The following is a 23903-nucleotide window of genomic DNA, read 5'->3' as shown; positions in this document are numbered from 1 at the left end:
AGGCTATGTTAGAGTGCTTATTATGTCCTTAATAATATATTAAATTCAATTCTTTCCATACATTTTATTCATCAATTCTTATTGATTACTTTCATATTTACGGAACAAATGTACTGAGTAACTTTTATATTTATTTTCCAATCATAACATTTTCACTGAAATTAGTTTGTTTTGAAAATTATACTTTTGAAAGCATTCTTGTACTCTAGTAATATGTTTACTCTATTAACCATTATTTTTTTCCTTTAAAAAGCATTGAGTATATATATCTTTTGCTTTGACTTCCCTTGAAAACTTTGAAATGACAGGTCTGCTTACCAACATTTTACTTGCCTTAGTCCTGATTTTTTATGCATTCCGAAATCCAGTTGCATCTGCTTCTGTAGACTTCTCCCATTTTGGTTTTCTATGTGATTCTACTGCATGGATATGACTAATTTTGTGCTTAGCACTATTTATAACTTAATATATCTCATATTCCATAGCAGAGGTCTTGCACGACCACCATTTTGCCACATTCTCTCGGGAGTTTGTAATCAGCTCCATCCGAGTTGAATCAAGCTAAATTATTCATTTTTCTAAAAATTCTTTAAAAAAACTTTATGACGGCAATGGAATATCGAAATTAAGGAGTTTAGAAGATAAATTTATGGATTAGTCAGGAAATATTCCGAGTTACTTTAATTCAGGATGTTTCAAATCTTTTCTAAACTTTCTTAAAATTTTGGTGATCGTATCAGTTAACTTAAATGTTAAACTAATTAGCTTTAATTGACCCTTTGCACACATATTTTTACATCATTCTTAATTTTGAGCATTTTTAATTAAATTTGAGCAAATTTTTAAGTGTCAGATAGTGGTGTGTACAGAACTGCCACTTTTCAAAATGTAGAAAGTATGAGGGAAGAGAAAGAAAGAGACTTTTTTTTTTTTGCCCCACATTAGCTGTAATTTTTGCAATACTAACATTTTTGACATTCTGACTGCACCTATTTTTGAAAATGTTTGGCGATTAATTGTTGAAATTTGGCTACCCAAGAGAAAATGTATACTGAGAACCTGGGGCGGGCGGGCTAACTTTGGCTTAGTCGGCAAAAGAGTATTTTGGCCCACCTCTGTAAATTAAAAAAGTTGAATTAACCAGTACAAGATCTCGATTCTTTCGAACTGAGAAAAGACATTAAACTACCACTATAGTTCCTATTTCCCTTTTAAGTTTCCAAATCAAGTTTTAAGGTTCTAAAAAAAAAATTGTTAAACGTAAAATAAAGCTAACACTGACACATTTTTTATGCGCCTTCAAAGGATACTAATGGTATAAGTCTGAAAAGGCACATCATTAGGTTTCTATACTGACAACATAGGAAGGACACAAGGAAAGAGAGGAATCAGGTAAATTTCCCCGGAAATTTTTCGAAATCGGTTGATCTATATAGGCATAAGGAGAAAAGAATTGGGAGAAGGGGTTCTAGAGTTCCCTTCCAAGCGATATTTTCAAAGTTGAAGTTACAATTTTCGGTAGCGTTAAAGGCAGGAAAAAGAGAGGGTTCCCCCACGATTTTGTTTTCTTAACATTTTTTTTTTTCAAAATTGAAGTCTATTTTTGGCTATCTTTGTTTACAATAGAATGTCAAGGGCTCTTCCCAAAAATTCTCCAAAATGAGAAGTTTTAGAAATGCAATTTTAGGTTACTCTTAGTAAAACTAATAGAGCAGGGAAGCATCGGGAACTCTCTACGAAAAAGTTTCGTTTTTGAACTATTAAAAAGCGAAAAATTATCATTGGTCACGCTTGAGAGAGGAGGAGGCTCAGTGTTCTCATTTGGAAGCATTTAACAACTGTAGTATACTCTACCCAACTTTAAACTGCATTTAGTTACTATAGGGATTCCGGTGACTCTCCTTCTTAATTTTTCGACATTGGAATTTTAAAAACATAATCTTATAATGTGTTTGAAAACATTAAAAGGAAAGGGGACAGGTTTCTTGAGTGTTTCCCCCCAGATTTTTTAGGAGAGCGCTGTGCCCTTCTGCTTTTAAGCTAACTTTTGAGCCTTAACTTGATCATCCCTCCTTGCCCCTTAAAAGTTTAGACAAAACTGCACAAAAGCTATTTTTTTTTTTTTTTTCAAAAGGTTAAAGATTCACATAAGCCTGTCCTTGAAACGTAACTCTTTCGTTTCAATAACTTATCCACAAGAATCTGATTAGAATATATCTGAATATTTTTTGCATTACCTTTGAAACTTAACATCAAAAAGCTTTTCAATATTTTAAAAATAATTACTATCGAAAACACTTAAATATTGTACATATACTTAGAAAACCAAAAAGTAAAAGAAGCACCCGTTTTACAAAACTTCTCTAAACAGTACCCTTTTATCTGAAAGCACACTGCCACTTTTTTGGTCTGAGGGAAACACTGGTTCCCTCGGGGCATTTTTTCTGAAACTGAAATCGATTTTTGGCTATAGTGCTTATAAAAGGGTAACCGAGCTCTCCCACGAAAATTTCAAAATGTGAAATTTTAGGCTATCTTTAGTGACTTTAGGGGAACAACGAAGGTTTGAAGACTTTGTCTGGCAATTTTTCGATATTTAAATCTGAAAACACAATTGAGGGCCTTGATGCAAGAACCAAGTAAGTCCAGACTTACTCATTTTTGGTAAGACCAACAAATAACATCATTGTCCGGTAAAAAGGCTAATATCTTTCCCACATTATTTACTAGAAAGCAGAGGTATGATATTATATTTGGTTCCCGTTGTAGCACCAATCGAAATTTCTATACTATCAGCTACATGCAAAAATGAATTTAAAAGAAAAAAGTTTGGACTGAACTGGTTGTTGCATCAAAGTCCTCAATTGTAGACTTAAGGCTAGTATCGTTGGTGACTTTTAGACTACAGAGGGACCTCATATCTGAAATAACTTAGGTACCCCGTTAAGCATAAACCTGGCTCTGATTACAACCGAGGACTAATTTATCAAAAGGGAACATATCCAATCTCCAAAAATGTTCAGGAGGTGAGAAAGACGAATTAAGGTAAAAGAAAAATAGTTTTATCAACTTCTCTGGGTACAGAATTGAGCACAAAAGCACAGCAAATCAAAGGTGAAAAGTAAGAAATGTTTTTGTAAAAAAAAAAAGGGAGTTATCGCCATCTTAATTTTGGATATGTGCCCTTTTGAACGAAAACCTGCATGTTGAAAATTCCACTTTCACCAAAACTCGAATATTTCACCTTCTCATATTCTCTTATCGAAGTACATGAACCTAAAAATTGTGGATTAAAATTTGAGGATTTTGGACATGTGTTTCTTTGGATCTAAAAGGAATCTTCGTACTACAGATTCTTTCAGGATATGTCCCCTTTTGTTCAAAATAAAACGTGCAGAGGACGGATTTGTTACCTTTTGATCAAAAAGCCACTTTACCCTTTACCCTTAAATAAAATAGGATTTTCCACGTTCGGACTTCTTGAGAGTAAGTGATTTGATAAAGGTCGTCTGAAAGATTTAGAAAATATCATAAAATGAATTTTTCTAACAATATGAGGGACATGTTCCCTTTTGATAAATTACTCCTCAACTAATGTAGCTCAAAAAAAAAAAAAAAAGAAACCTTGCCCTCCACAGCACCCCAGAACTCAGTCTTAAATCCACTTGCGTTCAGGAGCTCTCTTGAATTCGAAATTTTGTTCTGTTTCATATTCAGTTTATAGTAGTCCAGACTTGCTTTAGCTTTCCCGTATGCGATTTGGAGATGAAAATACTCGTATAGCAATAATTTACAATAGACCAATGAAATATCTTGCCAAGTGACAGCATTTAGTTGAATCTGTCACAACCAGTGAATACCAGGGGCGTGCACAGAAATTTTGGGGCACGTCACAAATGACTTTTACGGGGTCCCCTCTACCTTGTTAACCCACTACGTCCCTACATATATTTCACCCCTCATTTAAAAAATCTCGGGCCTTCCTCAGGATTGGAACCAGGCCAACAGCTGTCCCTTCTTTCTCTCCCCCCCCCCCTGTGTAGGCCCCTGCTCGTGTTCATGTATCAACAACCCAAAGCATGATCCACACATTTATAGCAGTGCCGGGGCCGTTTTGTCTAATGGTGCAAGTCCCTTCAATTTTTGTTAACAGAAGTACAAATACAAGTTTTTAACCCGCTTTTTTCGTCCCGGGCGCTTTTCCAGGCCGCGTCGGACCCCAATTTTTCTGGCCCCCTCCCGTTTTTTTCAATGGTGGGGGCCATGGCCCCCAGAGCTCTAAAAACTAGAGAGAAAGTTGATAAATGAGAGGAAAGCGTTCGTATGTGGTGAACTTCGGCTATTTACTTTGGTCCCTGCTTAGGGTGGAAAAAAAACCTGTTTCCAAACGCTTTTTTACGCAGATTATACGAATTACATGTTTTTACTTATTTATATTTTAATGAAACTTAAAAAAATGTTGGGTGTGAATTTAAATGTATTAAGTTTAATAAAAAAAATGCTTGAAGTGGTCCACCGGGTGGTTGGCCCAGTCGGGAATCCCCGACTAGCTGACCTGGCCAGTCCGCCCCTGCAGAGAACCATAACATATGTATCCAGTGGAATACCTTTATAACGCCGACCTATATAACGCAATTCTCTATAAACCACACAACTTTTCTGAAGTAAACAATAGGTTTTGAAATTTAAAAAATCCCTCCGTTTTGCTTTGCAAACATAAAAATTGTTAAGCAAATTAAATTTTGGAACAGGTTTTTATCTTTCCATCTTAATTTAAAGCTTTTAAATGAAAATGAGTATTCATAGTAAGCAGAAAATACCAGGTGGCTCTTGAAGATGCAGCTGTTATGCAAATCATGAATCTTGCACAAGTGCAGGATATTTCACTTTCTTTTAATTGTGAAACATATTTATTTGTGAATGGCTGTGAATTGTAATGTTAGTGCTTTAATACTCATTGCAGATAAAACTCACTCTGAAGTGCTTTTTTATAGATATATTCTGAACATTACTTTCAAAATTTGTGAATTGATCTATATAACGCAAAAACCTGTGTAACGCAAAAGCTCTGATCCCAAGGTGTGCATTATAACGGTCTTCTACTGTATATGTAGCTGAAATAACAACTGTTTATTTTTTTAAATAATTCATTTTGTGTAGTTTATAAACATGACAAAAAAATTTAAATTATTTGAATGTTTTATGTTTAGCTGTTCAGCAGTGTGAAGAATGGACAAGATCTTGAAATTTTTGAAAAAGATACTAGAAGGCCTGAGAAACAAGAATGCCATACTTTAGAAGCTACAAAGTTAATGGAAAAAGATTTGAAAGATTGTTTAGTTGGTTTGGTAAAGAGAATTTTTGGTGCAAGTAAGTGATTTTTTATCTTTTAAAATATAAGTAGGGCTGTAGCTTAAAAACTTGTATTTTTGCCCCCCCCCCCCCATCAGCCAGTAAAATCTGATTTTGGTCCTTCTCCTAAGACTTGTATTAATCTATACTTTTAGCATAATTAGGGCATCGCAAAGTCTAAAGGTGAGAGATGTTTGGTGGCCCCAATTTTTTCAACAATGCATGTTAAGTAGCAGAAAGATTCAGGGGCACTTCATGGTAGATCTTTCTAAATTAGTCTTTATAACTCGCTTGTAAGCCATATTTAGTGACATAAGGGGAAGGGTAAAAAAGAATTTTCTTCTGGAAATTTTGCATTATTGAATTATCAAACCACAATTTTAGGCTGATCTCCAATGGTGTTAAAAAAAGGGTGTTCTGGGTTCTTCCCATAAAATTTTCAAAAATAGAACTCTTAAAAGGTAAATTGTAGGCCATCTTTGATGAAGTTAGACCATTAGAGAAAGGGGTGTTATGGAATTCTATCTCGGATGTTTTCAAAACCAAAGCTTCAAAAAAACATTTTTAAACTTTTTTTTTTCACGACATTAGGAGGAGAAAAGTTTAGGGGCCCCACCTGTCAATTTTTGAAAACAAAGGTTTTAAATGCGCAATTGTAAGCAATCTACATAAAGAAGAGGGGTTTGGAGGATCCCCTCAGGCAGTGTTTTTTGAATAGAACTCCTAAAAAGAAATTCTAGGCCACCTTTAACCCGTTCGCACCCAGCGTCACATGGACGCTACGCAACAATTCCTCTCTTATCAGCCCAGCGGCACGTAACCGCTACGCGCTCTGATCGACGCTGACGTCCCAGCGTCACATATACGCTTTCTCGAAATGGAACAATTGAATTGAATATTTAAACGATAATAGATGGCGCTAAATGGCTATAACTTTGATCATATTCGAGTCACAAGGTATTTGACCTTCATGTACCGGCTTTAGTTTTTTATTTGGGCCTCTCAATGGGATAGATTTTTTTTATGTAAACAACAGTGAATCACTGCTCTGCGCATATGATTTATGAGGTCTCAATTGCTCTTGTTTATATCTTTACTTCTCTTTTTTTGTTTTCGAGTAATTGAAAGAGATATACATTTAGCTGAATAAATTATGGGGGAGGGGAGGAAGGTTAAAATATTTTTGCGTATGTGTTCCAGACTTTTGGGATTCCCCGTTCGATGAGAGTACAGGAATGATTTCAAGCGGCACTGAAGTTTATGATTATTTTTGAATCCTTTCTGATATTGTTCTTCTTTATTTATTCTTTTTCATTTGGAGACTGGAACATTGCAATAAAAATGGTTAGCGAAGTGAGTGAAAGGGAATGTTTTTGAGAGAATTATGAAGCAATTTTGAGACTTGTTGCGTGGGAATTTAACTAGTTTAAATTCGTTGACCTAAGTTGTTTTAATTAAAATTACATAAGGAACATATTTTTTCGCTACATTTCTTTTTCTTTGATTGCACACTCACGATGTCTAACTCTAACTTTGTTTTTGTGCACATATTATTTAACTTTGTGCACATAGTTAAAGTTTTAGTATTCTACTTATTTTACTCCCTTCTAATAATGTAATAGTCTTTATATTAATAATTAGTAATCAGTGGTGCATTGTTTAAGAAAATTTAAAACTTCAAGTCATTATTTTGAAATGCTGATTTTATATGAATATTTTTGTTCAGTTAGGCTTAACTGCTGTAAATGCTCGGGCCGATGGCGGTGTTCCATTTCGGAACGTTCGGTCCCGTAGCTGCGCTTCGTTTTCCATGCGCTGGTCCTCAAGGGGTTAATGACATTTGGGTTGGGATGGAGTTCAGGACTCTGCACCAGAGTTTTTCAAAAATTGAAGTTTATTTCAAAACTCACAACTTTACATGACTTTTGGTTATGTTAGGAGCATTGGCTGATGCAGCTACTGATTTTTGAGAAGGTTATTTTTGTGAGTGGAAGGCGTGTCATAAGTGTAATTTTTGGATAAATAGGGGGCTGGGACAATTTTTCAAAATATAAGTCTCAAAAATCAGCTTTAGGGTAATTTTGGTTGTTTTTTTTTCTTTGAGGGGGGCAGGGGGTGTCTCACAACTACTAAGTCACCTTCGGTAGCAAAAAGGAAGTGGAACAAGGACTCTTCTGCATTTTTTTCAAAATTAAAGTTTGAAAATGGAATTTTAAACAATCTTCAGGAGTTTTAAACGGAAGGCGAGTTAGGATGTTCCTCTCCGTAAAATTTTCGAAATGAAACTTCCAAAAATGAAATTGTAGGTTATATTGATAACTGAATTGTTATATTAATAACTGACAAAGATTTAAATAAACATAGAATACCGTGCAATTGAAGCTGAAATTTGTGAACTTCAATACTGGCAGTAACATTGCAAGTAAATAAAAAATTAGTTAAAATTAAAAAGTTTAAATTAATTCTTTTTATAGCAAACAATACTTCATCACATCAAAAATGAAATCAATCGTGTACTTTCAATGTTAAGGCATTAAAATTATAATCATGGTTAAAAAATACATGCATTTTGGGGGTTACACGGAACCCTTTTACAATGCTAAAAGGTTTGAACTAAAAGATACTGCCAGATTAAGCTAAAAGTTTCTAATGACCCTGAAATAAACATCTTTTTTTTTTTGGCAAATTCAGGCTTTTTCACTGTTAATGCTTATAATTTTAATTTTAGCACTCAAGTACTAATTCATGTCCTAAGTTAAACAGTAATTTCAAGAGAAATTGCCTATCTTGCAAATAATTTGTATGACTTGAGCTAAACTTGTGTTTTTCTGCCATTTACAGCCATTGAATACAAATGGACAGATTCATACTTCCCATTCACTCACCCATCTTGGGAGTTGGAAGTTTTTCATGATGGTAAATGGTTGGAAGTTCTTGGTTGTGGCATAATGGAGCAAGAAATTCTCAACAGAGGTAATATTTCTTTTAGATATATTATTGCAGCATTTCGCAAAATTTTCTCGAACTCGTGCATTGATATTTCTTCACAGAACTGATGACAATGAATCTTTTCTGCATATTTTGATGTTTTTTTTTTTTTCATTTTGAAGACTTTAATAGTTTTTATATTTTTTCTATGTCTTTGCCCTTTTTTTTCTTTTCTTTCCCAATTTTCTGATTAAAAAAAAAGGTTTTTTATTTATTCATTTAACTCTGGAAAGTTTCAAATGTTTTAACTGGAGAAATGCAGTATGCTAGTTTGTAGGAAGTAATTCCATTTATTTATCCTATCATATTCTGTAAACATTGAAAGATGTTTCCCTGGCAATGGTACTGCTACGGGAGGAGTTTGGAGGTTAAAACTCCTCCCAGAACTGAAACACATCACCTGTACAACTCAAGGGGAAAAAAATGTATCTGAATTTTTCCAAGTGGAATAAGTTCCAGGGTTCGTTGATTTAAATCAGCTTGATTTAAATCATATTTTAAATCAATTGATTAAAAAAAAGCATTGATTTAAATCAATTGATTTGAATCAAATGATTTTTGTAATCAAAACCCTTAATTAAAATCAATTCATTTTATTTTTATAAATTAATTTTGCATTTTTAAATTTGTGATGCTCTAAATTTAACTACTGTTTTGCATTACACAATCTTAACTTCAACAGGCAAAACTACATAGATCCCTCTTGATGTGTGTGATTTTCCTTCTTGCAATATTGGTTTTCTTCAAAATTAGAGCTCAATTCAGTATAGAGCAAAATAAAAAATTTCAGTTTTTCTCATACACTATACTGATATAACTAAGAAAACTAATTGCTCAACATATTCTTTTACACTAAAACGTACATGATGATGGAAACCATATTTTTAAGCAAAGCATAAAACAAAATCACTTCTTATCAAAGTATTATAACGTATTTATAAATCTTAAAAATGTATTGAATAGTTAGAGAACTTATCTTAGTTTGAAAAGTAAGCTGAATAGATTCATCTACTGCATAAAATATATTATGTTTATAAGTGTAAAGTAGGGCTGGGCGATATACCGATAATACCGTAATATATCAGCATGTATCTACTACCGCAATAACGATATTTAAATTTCTATCCATGCGATTTATCGCTTGAAAAGGAAATATGGGACTCAATTACAGAGAAATTAAAATGCTGACTCAAAAAAACATAATCTTTCATAGTACGGTAAGATGGGTAAGTGTTTTAAATTTCAAGAAATTATCTGCTTTCTTCAAACAGTTATTTAATATTTACCTATAGTAACGGAAAATTAACAATGCCATCGAAAGTCAAGGTGGACCCCTTGTCAGTTAGGTCTCCGATTCCCCTCCACCTATAAAGTTTTCAAAACCTATACTATTACGACTCAGAGCGAGGCCCTTCCAAGGACCGAGCCCCTAATTTCTGACAAAGCTGACATAGCTCGTGGGCTCTGGGAAATGAATATGTGTTGGTTAAGAAAGCATCTTAATGCAACAATTAAAAAATAATTGATATATCAACACAATTCATAGTTCAAATTACACATAAACCATTGATATTGCACTAAATAAAAGGTTTAAGAAAAATACTGAACAAAAATATTTTCATTAAAAAAATGAAAAAATCCTAATGAGATTACTTTTTTGGCATATTTATCTCACTAGAGGGAGTGCAACTCATCTGAACGAAATTAAAAGGAAAAACATAAATTCCATTCATGACACACGGAACCAGTTAAAACGATGATACATTCTTGCTATTGCCCGCAGCTCCGAGCGATGAGAGAAAATAAGTATTTTAAGTAAGTTCTACTCATTTACGGTGATATGCGCGAAAATTGGGTTTTTATATAAGTTCTACACATTTTCGGCGATGAAGCATATTTTGAATGGATGCGCGAAAATAGAGTTTTTATATAAGTTCTACGCATTTTAGGCGAGATGAAGCATATATTGGATAGATGCTTGAAAAAGGGTTTTTATTATAATTTCTACGCATTAATGGATTTGAAGCCATCATGATTCATTGCAGCTCTATTGCTTGGTATTTTTTGAGTTTATTTTATAACAGTTGTCAAATACCGGAATTTAAAAAATGAAGAAATTTTCATGTTTGTTTCTCTGTTAAATTGCTTGTGAAACAATGACACTGATGAGAAAATTGATTTACCTAACAATATGCGTTTTTTATTGGAACTGCTGAAGGAAAATTGATTACATTTTTAAAATTAACATTGAAAAATGTGTGTATCGGTAGAAAACAGTTATAAAAACAATAGTTTCATATGTGTTATATATTATACTAGTGGTACCCGCATGGCTTTGTCCGTAGTTGAAAATTAAAAGGTCATTCGTTTCGCCTGTATATTTACAAATTATGGATGACGAATTTCTCGCCAATTGGCTATGTTCATTCGCTCTCCCATCCATTCCACGTCATGATAATTTCGTAATTTACTCGTCCATCTTATGATAATTTTACTTTGGAAAATGTTCTTAAAATTGAAATAGAAAAAGAACAAAAACAAATTTTCTAAAAACCGCTTTGAGGTGCACACCTCCATGCTACAAACTAACTTTGTGCCAAATTTCATGAAAATCGGCCAAACAGTCTAGACGCTATGCACATCTCAGAGATCCAGATATTCTACAGACATCCAGATATCCTACGGACATCCAGACAGAGAGACTTTGAGCTTTATTATTAGTAAAGAAAATTTAACCAAATGACAATTTTACTAATGCAAATTCACAATTTGCGTCAGATTTTTGCCAAATATGGCAGAGAGGTCCTTTGATGCTCAGGATTTCACATAGGGTAGTTTTTGTTCGCAATCAGAACCACCCCACGCCCCCTCGCACCGGGGGTTTCGTTATAGGAATCAAGAGTTTTCGATGGATCTTTGTCAAGTTTGGCACAGCGGTTCTTGGATGGTCAGGAACTGTCATAGGTTTTTTCGCCTACCTATGAGGGAAGGGGGGCGGGTGCGAATACAGTATACGGGGGGATTTTCTAATGCAAATCCAGTTTATAATGGATTTTTTTCCAAGCATGCCACTGCGATCCTTTGATGCTCAGGAATTTACTTAAGTTTTTTGCGCCCTAGTGGAGTGTGTGGGGTTGGACCACCAGGGGCGGCTCGTCGCTGTGGGCAGGGTGGGCCCGGCCCACCCAAAAAATTGTAATCAATAAAATACATTATTAACAAAAATATCGTTTTGTGCTTCAGTTTAAAAAAGCAAAAAGTAAGGCGAACAACAGATTTCAAACATCTAGCCCCCCCCCCCCCCCCGCATATCTCTAAGCATAACCAGAAAGTTTTTAAATCCCATTAATTTTAGCACTGTGCACAGCTTTGAGAGCTGCGGGCTCGCTTGAAGCTGCCCCCGAAACTAAGGGTCACGCCTCTGCCCTTAGCCAATCGCAATGACTGAATCAGAAAGTGAACAACGGCGGGTGATAACACCCGAAGCAATTCATTGCAACTCAAGGGTGGGCAAATTTCGCCGAGTTCGAAAGAAATCGTAGTTGTCTAATACCAACCGAGAGCAGTAGCTTGGAGAGAAGAGTAGAGGTCAGTGGGGAAGAGTCTAGCAATGTTGCTCAATAGAATAACATGTAAAGGGGCAGAGAATCAGTTGCCCCCTGCCCATGTGTCAGGAAAAACCTTTTATTGTACCGTTCCGCTTGTTTTTTTGTCTTAGTTTTTCCAAAAGGCATGGAAATTTCTGGTTTCATGAGATTCGGTGCATTTGTTTTACAACACATACATAATTTTTTTTAGTTATTTGTTTGTTTTTGGAGTTAGAGATGTTTATTCTCAAAATTTTTGTGTAAAGACTTTTTTTTCGAATAATAGAGCAGCCCGGTGGTCTGACGCACCGGCAGAGAAAAAAAATGACTGGTCCTCAGATTTTTTGGTCGTCCACGCAAAAAATAAAAAAAAAAGAAATGAAAGAAAACTCCATAATACCTTATGATAATATTATCCTACACTTAATCTTTTACGTCAGTTTTGAGATTAATTTTCATAATTTTCTGATTCCTCAGCAGCTTTTTTGAGCAATCACGATTGTTTATTGCTTTCATTTGACCGTTTTTGGCGTTCCTTTGATTTTTCTCACCAGCACCCTCTGCCAGCACCAGCGTCGACCGGCCACCTCATGATGCTGCTCCTCAAGCGAAAACCGTCTCCAGGTTGCATCCATATCCTACACTTACAGGCACCTATACACACACACACCTACACACACAAACACATACACACACTCAAACACATGCACACGCATACATACAGACACCTACACACACGCATACATACAGATAGATACCTACACATACACTCATGCCTGCACACAGACAAAAAACACATATGCCTACACACACATTCACATTCCCCCTATACACAAACACACAACTACCCACACACTCATACCTGCACACAGACATAAACACACATGCCTACACACACATACACATACCCCCTATACACAAACACACACACATAAACACACACGCCTACATACACACACATTTGTAATTGTGAAAAACATAATTTGAATTCAAGTGGTCAAATTTCAAATTATTTTTTTTTTACTTATGTCTATTTTTTTACAATAGTTACTTCTTGTCTTATCATTTAAATATTTGTGTAACAGTTATTTAATAGAGTTTTATTTATATATTTACTTATTCATTTGTTATTATATTATTACTTTGTAAAAAAGGAAGGGGGGAAAAAACTTCAGCAGTTCGTAAATTTTTTTCACTAGTTTTTAACAGTTCGCGAACATTTTTTTTTTACAAGTTAAAAAATAACTAACAGCACAGGTCCGTGGGAATTTTTTTGAAAAGCTTTTGCAGGCTCGCATGTCAAAAAAAGTCGAGAGACACTGTAGAAATTGCATTGCTGTTTTTCACCAGATCGCAGTTCTATTGTTACATACCTCAGCTTTTTTTTTCTATCAAATAGGTAAAATTTTGACCTTAGTTAAAATATTTAAGATCCTTTCAAGCTAATGTGCCCATAACTGGTCGATTAAATATTTTGTTAAGGGTACATGTGTGACCATAATTAATTTTTCATCCCCTCTTACTCAAAATTATTATTTAATAATGATCATAAAACATAAGTTAAATTTGATAGTCGATAAGTAAAAAATGAAGTAATAGAAATATTCTGTTTATTTCTTTTATTTTATTTACTTATTTTTATTGTTGTTTAGACGGACCTTTTAGATGTGATTTGTCAGTCATCCATGTTTTAATTACAAGGTTGTTTGAATTGTTAAGTCAAGATGCTTATACTGTAATAGAAGTATTTTTATAAATATTGTTGAATACCTTTTTGTGCCTGTCCTGAAAATAATTTAATTCACCTTGCAAGACCTTTTTTGTGTGGGTGTTTTTAGTGGTAAGGGGTCTTTCTCTTTTTGAGAGTCTGGTTCCTTAATGTTTGAGGGGGTGTGCAAGTGCCACCCCTCTTGGAGGGGGGGAGGGCACATTTGATGAGATTATTATCTTTATTAAAATATATATTATTATTACTGCTGTTAATATTATTATCAATTTGATCGGTTAAGAGAAGCCGAGTGTTTCATTTAAAATATGCAGGGTGTTCCGTTTTAACCATCAAGACCTTTTTTTCGTAACCATTTGTCCAAGATGCATACTTCCAATTGCAAAAATGTTAAAAATTAGATGCAGGGTTAAGATAGTAAAAGTTCAAAGCGAAAAAAAAAGAGTCAAAAAATAAAAATAATAACGATTTATACGGCCCTAGGTCCCCTAACTTATATTAAATAATCTCCATCAAAATATATTACTAATACAAAAAAAATTGACATTTATGCTACCAAAACTCAAGGAGATATTCAAGTTTAAAGTTTTAAAGGACCAGATAGAAGATGTGATAGGAACTTATCGTCTTTTCAGAAGAATGACAGGTTGTCGAAGTAAAAAAACAAAGTTTTTATGATTTTCAATGCTATTCAAAAACAAATGCAAATATTATGCTGTGATACACAAAAATACTACAAAACCTCAATCAATTTGAAAAACCACACACTATGCAAACAAAAATTTTAAACCTTTGTACACTGCTATATTCCCCCCCCCCCCCCAAAAAAAAAAGGTGTTATTGACAGTGAGTGTGAAGGGCTGTAAGTCACGAAACGCTATGTTTCATATCTCGGTGAATATTGGTTGTGCTAATGTCAAACCTTTTGTGTTGGAATTATTTTTCAATGACTTCCCTGAATATAAGTTGGATGACCTAGGGCCCATATAAAAAGTTAAATTTTGTATTATTTGAATCATTTTTATTTTTGCTTCAAACTTTCAATACATTAACCCTGTACCTGATTTTGAACGTTTTTGCGATTGGAAGTATGCATCTAGGACTAACGTTTGCAAATATAGAGCAGGGGTGATTGTGACTCCATGAAAAAATACCTGAACTTTCTTTCCAAGAAGAAAAAGTGTTTTGATGGGCATATATATACACATTACGTGTATGTACACATTATTTATATACATTATTGTTTGCTGGAGCTAAAACTCGAAGTTTTAATTGGACTTGATATGTCCATGTGCATGGAGGGAATTAAATTCTTTTAATTTTTCTCATTTCTTAAAATTTTTCAAAGAATGTTTAATTTTTCTCCACTGTATCTGAATCCTTAAAAATTAATTACATTCATTTACTAAAAGTGCATAAAGATTTCAGAATTAAATAAGTTTGGGGCAAAAGGGGCAGCATGTATTATGATAACTGTGCAATAGGGCTGTGCGATATCCGAATTTTAATACCACGATATATCGCTCTCCAAATATCGATATTTTCAATATATATATATATAGGTCGTTAAATTCATTTTATGGGGGGGGGGGATTGAAAAGCCTATTACATAAGCATCTGCAACAGAGAAAAGCCATAGGCTATCTTGGCGAATAAATATTTTAGCAATTTATTCTAATAATATAGTTACAGCAAGGATTTTCGTGTGTGGGGGGGGGGGGAGGGGGGAATCATGAGGCATATTATACCACAGAAACTTTTGGAGAAATGAATTTAGAAGAATTTAAGTCTTTTTATTAGTGGGTGGCAATTCTTGAGGAAAAAGGGGGGCTTGGTAAAATTGTGGGGTGCCATCGCAGTCGGGGGGAATGGGCACTCCTAGTTACATCATCAGCATATTAAGATATGCAACAGAGAAACGCTATTAGACATCTTGAAACGAAAATATTAAGGGGGAAAATATCAAGTAACCCTCCTTCCTCTTCTTATCTCGCCTTTATTCCATCTCTCAAACCAGCTGTTCTTCAACAATTACCATAGAGATTGCAAAATATGACGGTAGCTTACGCTTTACAGGGTTCGTACTCAATATCGGAAATAAAATGAAGGAGTTTTGAAGGAGCAAAATGAGATTTTGAAGGAGTACTAACGGGCTGTCATTAAACGATGTCACACTTTTTCCAACATATTTGCCCCTCCCCCTCCTCCTTTATCACTAAGTGTCACACTTTACCTAACTCCTCCTTGTCACATGTCATATTTTTATAAACATATTGTTACAATAACTGAGTGATGTCACTATTTGTCACCCTCTCTATTCCTCTTGTCACAATGTCATGAACACATCTCTGACACAAGGCATGACATCACTTGTAGATGACCCTTTTTAAAATATCATAACTGCGATTTACCAGGAAAAAAATGTTTTTTCTAACACATTTACTTAATATCGTACATTTACTTATGTGTTTTTAAATATTTGAATAATAATTAGACAACCTGACTTCTGCTATTAAGAGTGTGGTGAAGGGAAAAGCAGAATCATTTTACAACTTGAAAAAATAGCCAAGCACCATTTAAGCATGTTTTCTTCACTTATGAAATTTCTTAAATATCTAATAAAATTATCACCTTCAACTTTTATCAATTTGTAAATCACATCTTTATGAAAAGAAAAAAAATATACATACGAAATTGCTACATTAAAATCGCCTTTGTGGCGAAGTCAGTTGTTGATTGAATTATTTTAAGTTACTGTCATAGAGGAAGATTATGTAGACGAACTAAAAAATAAGGAGTTTTGAAGGAGATAAAACCAAAATGAAAGAGTTTGAAGGGCCCTTCAAAAAACTTTCCAAAATGAAGGAGTATTGGAGGAGTTTTGAAAGAGCGTACGAACCCTGCTTTATACCAAACAAAACGTCTTCAATTTGGACTTTCGGCTTTTCATTAAACATCAACCTAAATTTTACAAAAGTGGGTTCTTCTGAAAATATAGGAGTTCCGGTATTTTCGAAGAGGAAGATACCAGAAATCAAGATGAAAAAAACGGAAATCCGGTAAAATACCGGAACGTAATCACCCCTGATAGAGGACTTGCAGGTGGAAACGAAACACCCTGTATAATCTATGTACACACAAACCTGTTTAAGTGCGGTCTTTCTTTTGTACAATTTCCTTGTCTTTCCATTAATATAGGCCTAATTGATGCATTTTTCATGGGAAATTATTTTTTCTTTGTTGCTACAATCTGCACATGTTAAACATATGAAAACATGTTCACTTCTTTTTTTACATTAATTTACATCCCTGAAATTCAAGTTCACGGAGGTGAGAAGTCAGAATAACCATACTAAGTTTTTGAAGCAAAACCTATCGTTTTGTTTTTCGACAAAAATCTCACAACTTCAACTATGAATGAAAATAAACAAGGGGACTCCCTTGTATCATGAAAAATAAAATTTGATGTCATTACTGTCACGTGTTAATGAGGAATGGCATTTTGTGTGTAGGTAACGAAGGTGAGAATTTATTGTGTGACATAACTCCTTGTCCTACTAAAACAAACTAAAACACAATATTAAAAAAATAAATATACTTAAACAATTTTCTAAATTTTATTTTCATTAGTCCCTTCTCCCCTCCCCCCCCCCCAATGCCTTACTCAATCGCCCCTCTCAACAGGATCGTCTGGATCCGCCATTGGCTGTGGATAAGGTGCACAAAAATATAGTAGTATGGGTAAAAAGGCGGAAGCAAGATTATGCATTGAAAAAAATAGGAAAAAACCGGAAATTTTTTAAAAAGTAGGAAAATAGAAAAAAATAGGAGGTCTGCGGACCCTGTGTTCATCAGCAGGGGAAAATCGCCCTGCTTTTGCTGATAACAATTACAATGTACAGTACTCAAATTCAACTATCAGCTTACATTGAACATCTTACCGTTTTTGTGTCCAAAAGTGCTTTGAGGCCCTGCCCTGTCTATGTCGGAAGATTTCCAAGAGAAATTTATTCAACTTATTGCTTAGGGCCCTTCCGCAGAATGTCGTATTTTGAGATTTCCAGTGTTCACTCAAAGTAATGTTTCATTTTAGCTCTTTGACACAAATGATGAGGACCATGTGCGTGTGTTTGCTTTCATAAAACCTTTCCCAAATGTGTTTTTAAGAAGTGTATTTAAATTTATTATACAACAATTGCTTGGAAGCAGGGACGTGGCAAGAGGGGGGTGAGACAACCTCCAGGTATTTTTCATAGTCGGCATTTTGAACAAACAAGTCGGCAAATTTTGAAAATGTACCTGAAAGGGTTTTTTTTTATTGCACATCAACTTCAGTTGAAAATTGAGTGCACAGTCGGATACGGACAATAATCGCTCGCCATTTGAGGCAGTGAGAAGCAAAGGGATGCAAGTGGACTATTTTAAGTTCCGAGTAAAACACGTTTAAAGGTAAGATCCTATGTAGGCTTTCATTGAAATTTTTTTCTAAATCATGCTGTACAGCAGGACCTACCAGGGCTACTAGTACAATATCTTGCCCCAAGACAGAGGAGATGTTTACCTACCATTTGTACTGGTTATATCCAAATTTTTAATTTTGCCACTCGCATTCCTTCGCTTCTTCCTACCTCATTTGTCAAAGTTTGCCAGTCCACAAAATATACCAGCTGTCATTTGTGTGCGGCCCTGGCTTGAGTCAGTATTGTTCTGAATAAGACAAGCAGAATTTGGCACATATAGGGGTTACTCTTCAAATGGTCTTTTTTCTTGAACTATTTGTTATATTGCCTTATTTAAAAGGGAAAGGAAACTGCCTGTGGGGGGGGGGCAAATCGAAGTCAACGCTTTATTAAAACTGATGCTTCTTTGAAAACTCTGATAAGGATCAGGGCTGGGTCTTAGCACCGAGAAAGAAAAAACGAGAGGGAAAACCTCAGTGACGTTACTGGGTACACTCCATCTGGGACATTTTTATGGCGCATGCGTAACTCTTCACCCTCTTTTCCTGTTTTAATATTTAAAAGTTTCAGTGTTAAGCTGCAAAAAATAATGAAATACAAGGGTGAATGTTTTGAATCCCATCGACAGGTTGATAGGGGCAATACTAAAAACAGTAAACATAAATAAAATCTACAATACAAATTTTTAGTTCTTTTTGTGTAGTTTTGGAAATACTTTATCCGATCTGCGCGTTTTGAAGGGGTAGGAAAAACCCATTTTGCACAATAAATTTGAGTTTATAAAGAAATGAAAATAATTTACTGTGTTCATCAAGTTTACTCTTGTGTGCATTTTAATTTTGTTACTTTGAACTTAAAAAGATAATAATATTGTATTTCATACTTGTCTTAAAGAAAATGAAAGAGATAAGACAGATATAACTTATATCTGCCAACTTATATCTTGGCAAGATATATCCTTATAATAAGGAATAACTAAAACATATTTGAATTTCGTGATGCCTTATTTGAATATATAATACTGCTGATATTTTTTAGAGTAGTTTTTTTATGTTAAGTAACAAAGCTCTAACCAATAATTTTAATGAACGTTGTTTTTGAAAATTAAAGTAGAACCTCATTACCCAGACTTGAGGGGATCCAAGTCATCCAGATTGATTAAAGCGGAAAAAAGAAAATAACCTATAAATTGAACCAATGCACATAAGAAAAATACTTGAACACAGTAAAAATTGTAATTTTTAATTGAAGAGAATTAAACACATAACTGCATTAGCAGGGTTGGCAAGTTTCTGCCGAGGTGGTTAAAACTGCTGGTAGAAACCGGTTAAAACCGGCATGGCAAAAACCACTTTCTGCCACATTTGCGGCAGAAACTGGCAAAAACTCACAAAATTAATTCTTGATATACAACGAAAAATAAATGGAAAAAAAAAATTGTAACACTGTAATTTTATTACAAAATTATCACAAATCAAAATCAAATGTTACATTGTTGGGACCCTGCAATTGCCTCTTCGGAACGGTGGTTTCAAAAATCTAAACAGGTTCTCAATTTAATATGCACAAATGAGAAACTTTAGAATATTCTTGAAATAGAAGAGCTAGCAAACAATGCATCAAGGAGCAAGCAATGTTCGTGAAACTTTCATCTATTGTATAACTGGTCCACCATGTTGTAACTAGGGTTGTGGTAAAAATTTGACTAGAAAATTAGTTTTGAAAAATGGGGCCAATTTATTTTGCAAAGCTGTGACATTAGGTACATAATTCTAGGCAAGTAAAATTCTGGCACTTTCTTCTTGAAGCATGTGACATGATAATTTCAATCACAAACAATTTAGAGGAAGCATAGTGAGCAAATTACAATCAGTAATGCCCGTTCAATTCTGTATGTCACTCCTCTTTCCTAAGTACCCCAGTATGATTTTTTATCCTTTGTTAAATTAATCCAAATACTACGAGCCTCTGCACAAACAATTGAGAGGAAGCATGTAAGTGAGCAAATTAAAATCAGAAATGCCTTTTAATTTTGTATGTCGCTCCTCTTTCCAAAGCACCTATATGATTTTTTGTCCTTTGTTAGATTAATCCAAACATTATGAGCATCTGCAATTGAAAAGTTCCCTTTCTGAACTAAATCAAGGGCACTAGCATGGGATTTTATTTTTTTAAATGATGAAATGATGTTTATTTCTTTAGTTTACTCAAACAAATATCATTTACTAATTACTTGAGTTATTAAAGACACTTTTAAGTTTTTGCCAGTTTCTGCCGGTTTTTACCGGTTATAACCAGTTTCTGCCACTGGCACGGCAAAAACTAGTTTCTGCCGGCAGAAAGCCAACCCTGTGCATTAGTGAAAATTACAAAAAAAAAACGGCCTTACTAAAATACATTGTGTTAACGCGCCTTGTATTTATACGTATGTACATTTAAAATGGATGCCCGGGTTAGGCAAAGTTCAAATTATTGGGTGCTTACTGTAATTGTCAAACATTTTCAACCACTTCAGTTTAAAAATGAAAATTAAAATTTAACTACTTTCAATGTAAACTGAATTAAAAGTTTCAATGCTCATCAATGCTCAATGCAAATTTATAAAGCTAACTTTGTAGACTAAAAAATAGTTTCATGTCTGAGCACTAAAAAACATTACCTTACAGTAATTAATTTAAATCTTACTGAATATTCTACGAAGCTTTCTACTGTGATAAAATCCATTTTTTAATCTTTTTGCTGACTTTCCTTTTGTCCTCAAAAGTTTCTCATTCAAAAATCAGATTCTTCTAAATGTTTTTACTCCAGAAAAAAGTTTAACAGCTTCTTTACAAGTGTCAGGAAATTTGTCCTCCAATACAGTGCTCCAGTGCTTTCGTTATGTTTTTGTTTTCTGAATTCCTTCTTTGCTGTGTATGGCTAAAAATGTTTTTTCAAATTGTTCGATTATTCAACATCAGCACAGTCAAGAACTAAAATAATGTCACAAGTTTCTATTTTAATGGAAAACCCTAGTCTCAACTCAAGTCCTTAGCTAGAGAGCAAAATATATTACTAGAGACCAGGAATTTGAAAGAGACCTTTCGACTTGCAAAACTGCTGTTTTGCAATACTCAGGAGCCCTTAGCACCTATAGCTCTGCAAGTTAGTACATGTTAGTTTAAAACCCGAGAAAGGGGTGCTTTTTGTTCATAATTCAGAGCTTTTCAATAATAATATTTGCGATAAAACATACTTTTTTGGCACTCTCACAATGATAGGCATATTTTCAAGTTTTAACATGTGGGAGAAAAAATATATTTGGAGCTACTAATATTTAAGATTATACCATAGATTGTTGTAAATTGTATACAAGAGAAATTTTCATTGTTGTTGAATTTTTGCCATTTTCCCGCCAGAAACAAATAAATAAAACAAAATAAAAGGAACTAAATTTAAAAAACAGCTTTGGGGACCCTAAAATTTGGATGCCTCGGGTCAATTTTCGCTTTGTCTGCATGCGATAGTTAGATCTGAGATGGGGCTCTTACTTGATTACACACCACACTAATCGACGATAATTATTAAAAATTGGTTCCTTGAGGCCCCATTACCTAGTTCACCTTGTCCTGACCAGTTGGTATAGGGTACAGTAGGTGTGGCTGTTACTGATGTCATATGTTCGACTGGATAGATAATTTAACTTTTTTCCAGAAATTTATTTGACACAAGTAGCTTTGGAAATAAATTTTGCTAATTTTAACTCCGAATGCAAAATTAGCTATAAGCTTCAGGAATCTCCTTAATCCCATTGTTTGAACTAAAAGTAGCTCAACACTCCCAGATTAATCATTAGTTAAATATTAAATTTGAACTTTTTATTTTCATACTTTTTTTCTTGTTCTTACGTCGTGACTTTAAGACTTGAAGGGTATCTATACCGCCCTTCTCTAATATCATACACAATTAGGTTTTTTAAACCATTATTACAAAAAAATGAAATGTAATAGCCCCTGAATATAAATGACTTAAGTTTGTAGGACCAAAATTTTGAAAACTTTTCCTGGGCAGAGCACCAGAACCTTCTTCCTGTAAAATCTTCAAAGATTGTCTAAAAATTTTTTAAACTTCAGTTTCAAAAACTTGCAGGGGGAGGAGGAATCGATTTCGATCTATCAAAAAGAAATCGATCGGGACAGTCCCCGAGATCCATCACTTACCCTAACGTCAATAAATGTGGCTTATAATCTAGTTTTTAAGGCTCCAATCTCTAGAAATTTTCACTGAGATCACTACCTTTTCCCCCCTAATATCAGCAAAGAAAGTCTAAAACTGCATTTTAAGACTACAAAATTTAAAAAATGTCCGCCCCCTCTCCTGGCAGATAAAAAAGATTTCCAGATCAGATTTCTTTCAATGTGCCCCCCTCCCCAAAAAAAAAACAAAAAAATTCTGTTTGCGCCATGTACCAGGTGTATCTCGAACACATGCTGCTCCCACAAGAATTAAAAAAATATTACTTGCTCTTTTTTAAAAATGAAATGCTATTGATGTTAATAAATATTAGCTGATTATTTAAATCAATATTTATTTTTAATAATTGATTAGTTATCAGTTTAAAATAAATTATAAAATATTTTTATAATTTATATTTTTGAATGTTAATTAATAAGTAATGGTTTTTTTTTTTTAAATTGGAGAGGCGCCGGTCTTCTCTGTATGCCAGCTGAAAAAAAAGTGTCATCCTTTTTTACAGCCCCTTATCTAAAAATCGGACGAAGATTTGCTGAATTACGTTTTTGCAGTATGAATTAGCTCCATACCCATGGCATTATTTAACCCAAGTGAACTGAGATAGTGCAGAAAGCCCGCACTTCCTCAGTAAGAAATTCGTTAAAAGTAATTAATGAGTAAACATACTGAAAGTCCCCGACCCTCGGAGGAGGGGAGTTAAAATGTTAAATGAGGATAAATTGAAGGGTGTCCAATGAATATTTTCAAAGCTATTCCAGACACGGATTTTAAAGGGCAGTCGACGCTCTTTGAAAACTGTCATTGTTAATATATCGGATAGTTTTTTCCGTTACAGCACACTAGCTTGGTGATTGTTGGCATGTTTAATTAAATCTACGTAGAATCTACTTTTTTCAAACAAGAAACAAGACTAATAAAATTAAAAGTAATTTTCCAAATTATTAAACCAAGCCATTTAAAGCAAAAATGCCCGCCAAAAGAAAAACCCAATTAAAGTAATTTGCCAAATAGACTTTAAATGATCCTTTAACATGTAAAATTATTTGCTAAATGAATGTATCGAGTCATAAATAAATGTGCACGTTCCATTAAAATAGAAATTAGAAAAAACGGAGCAAACATGACGATGATGCAAGTACAGTAAAACCCCTTCTAACGGACCATTTTTGGTTCCCCGATTCCATTATTGAACCCCTGTCCTGCGAACACCCCTCTATTGTAAACAAAAAAATTCGTCCCGTTAGTGTCCGCATCAGAGGGATTTTACTGTATATTTTAAAAAATTTCTTACATTTTACGAGGTTTGGCATTTCTTTTTTGCCTTAGATGTACCACGTTTTTGAATTTAGTATATTTCTGCTAGGGAACTTTCGTTTCAACATTATCGTTAGAAAGATTGAATCTCTAACCGGTCGGAGTTCGCTTCGCTCGCTAATTGGGTGATTTACTATTGCGCGATCGCGTGAAGATAAACATAATAGAGTAGCGGGATCATTTCACAATTTAAAAGCTACTGCCAATGTGATTTAATGTCTTTTTCGTTTATTTGGAAAAGCA

At 34.2% G+C, this 23903-nt stretch overlaps 1 protein-coding gene across 1 annotated transcript in view; it reads left to right on the top strand.

Moving 5' to 3' along the window:
- Positions 1-23903, top strand: part of LOC129231288 (probable phenylalanine--tRNA ligase, mitochondrial) — a 43276-nt gene that overhangs the window by 3249 nt on the left and 16124 nt on the right. Inside the window, exons 2-3 of the mRNA XM_054865580.1 lie at positions 5211-5370; positions 8194-8325. Of these exons, the coding sequence (XP_054721555.1) occupies positions 5211-5370; positions 8194-8325 (292 nt within the window). The remainder of the gene's footprint in view (positions 1-5210; positions 5371-8193; positions 8326-23903) is intronic.

This window comes from Uloborus diversus, chromosome 1 (assembly GCF_026930045.1).
Source record: "Uloborus diversus isolate 005 chromosome 1, Udiv.v.3.1, whole genome shotgun sequence".
NCBI classification, from domain to species: Eukaryota; Metazoa; Arthropoda; class Arachnida; order Araneae; family Uloboridae; genus Uloborus; species Uloborus diversus.
Note: the sequence above shows the minus strand (reverse complement) of the source record. Positions and strands in the feature narration are given on the sequence as shown.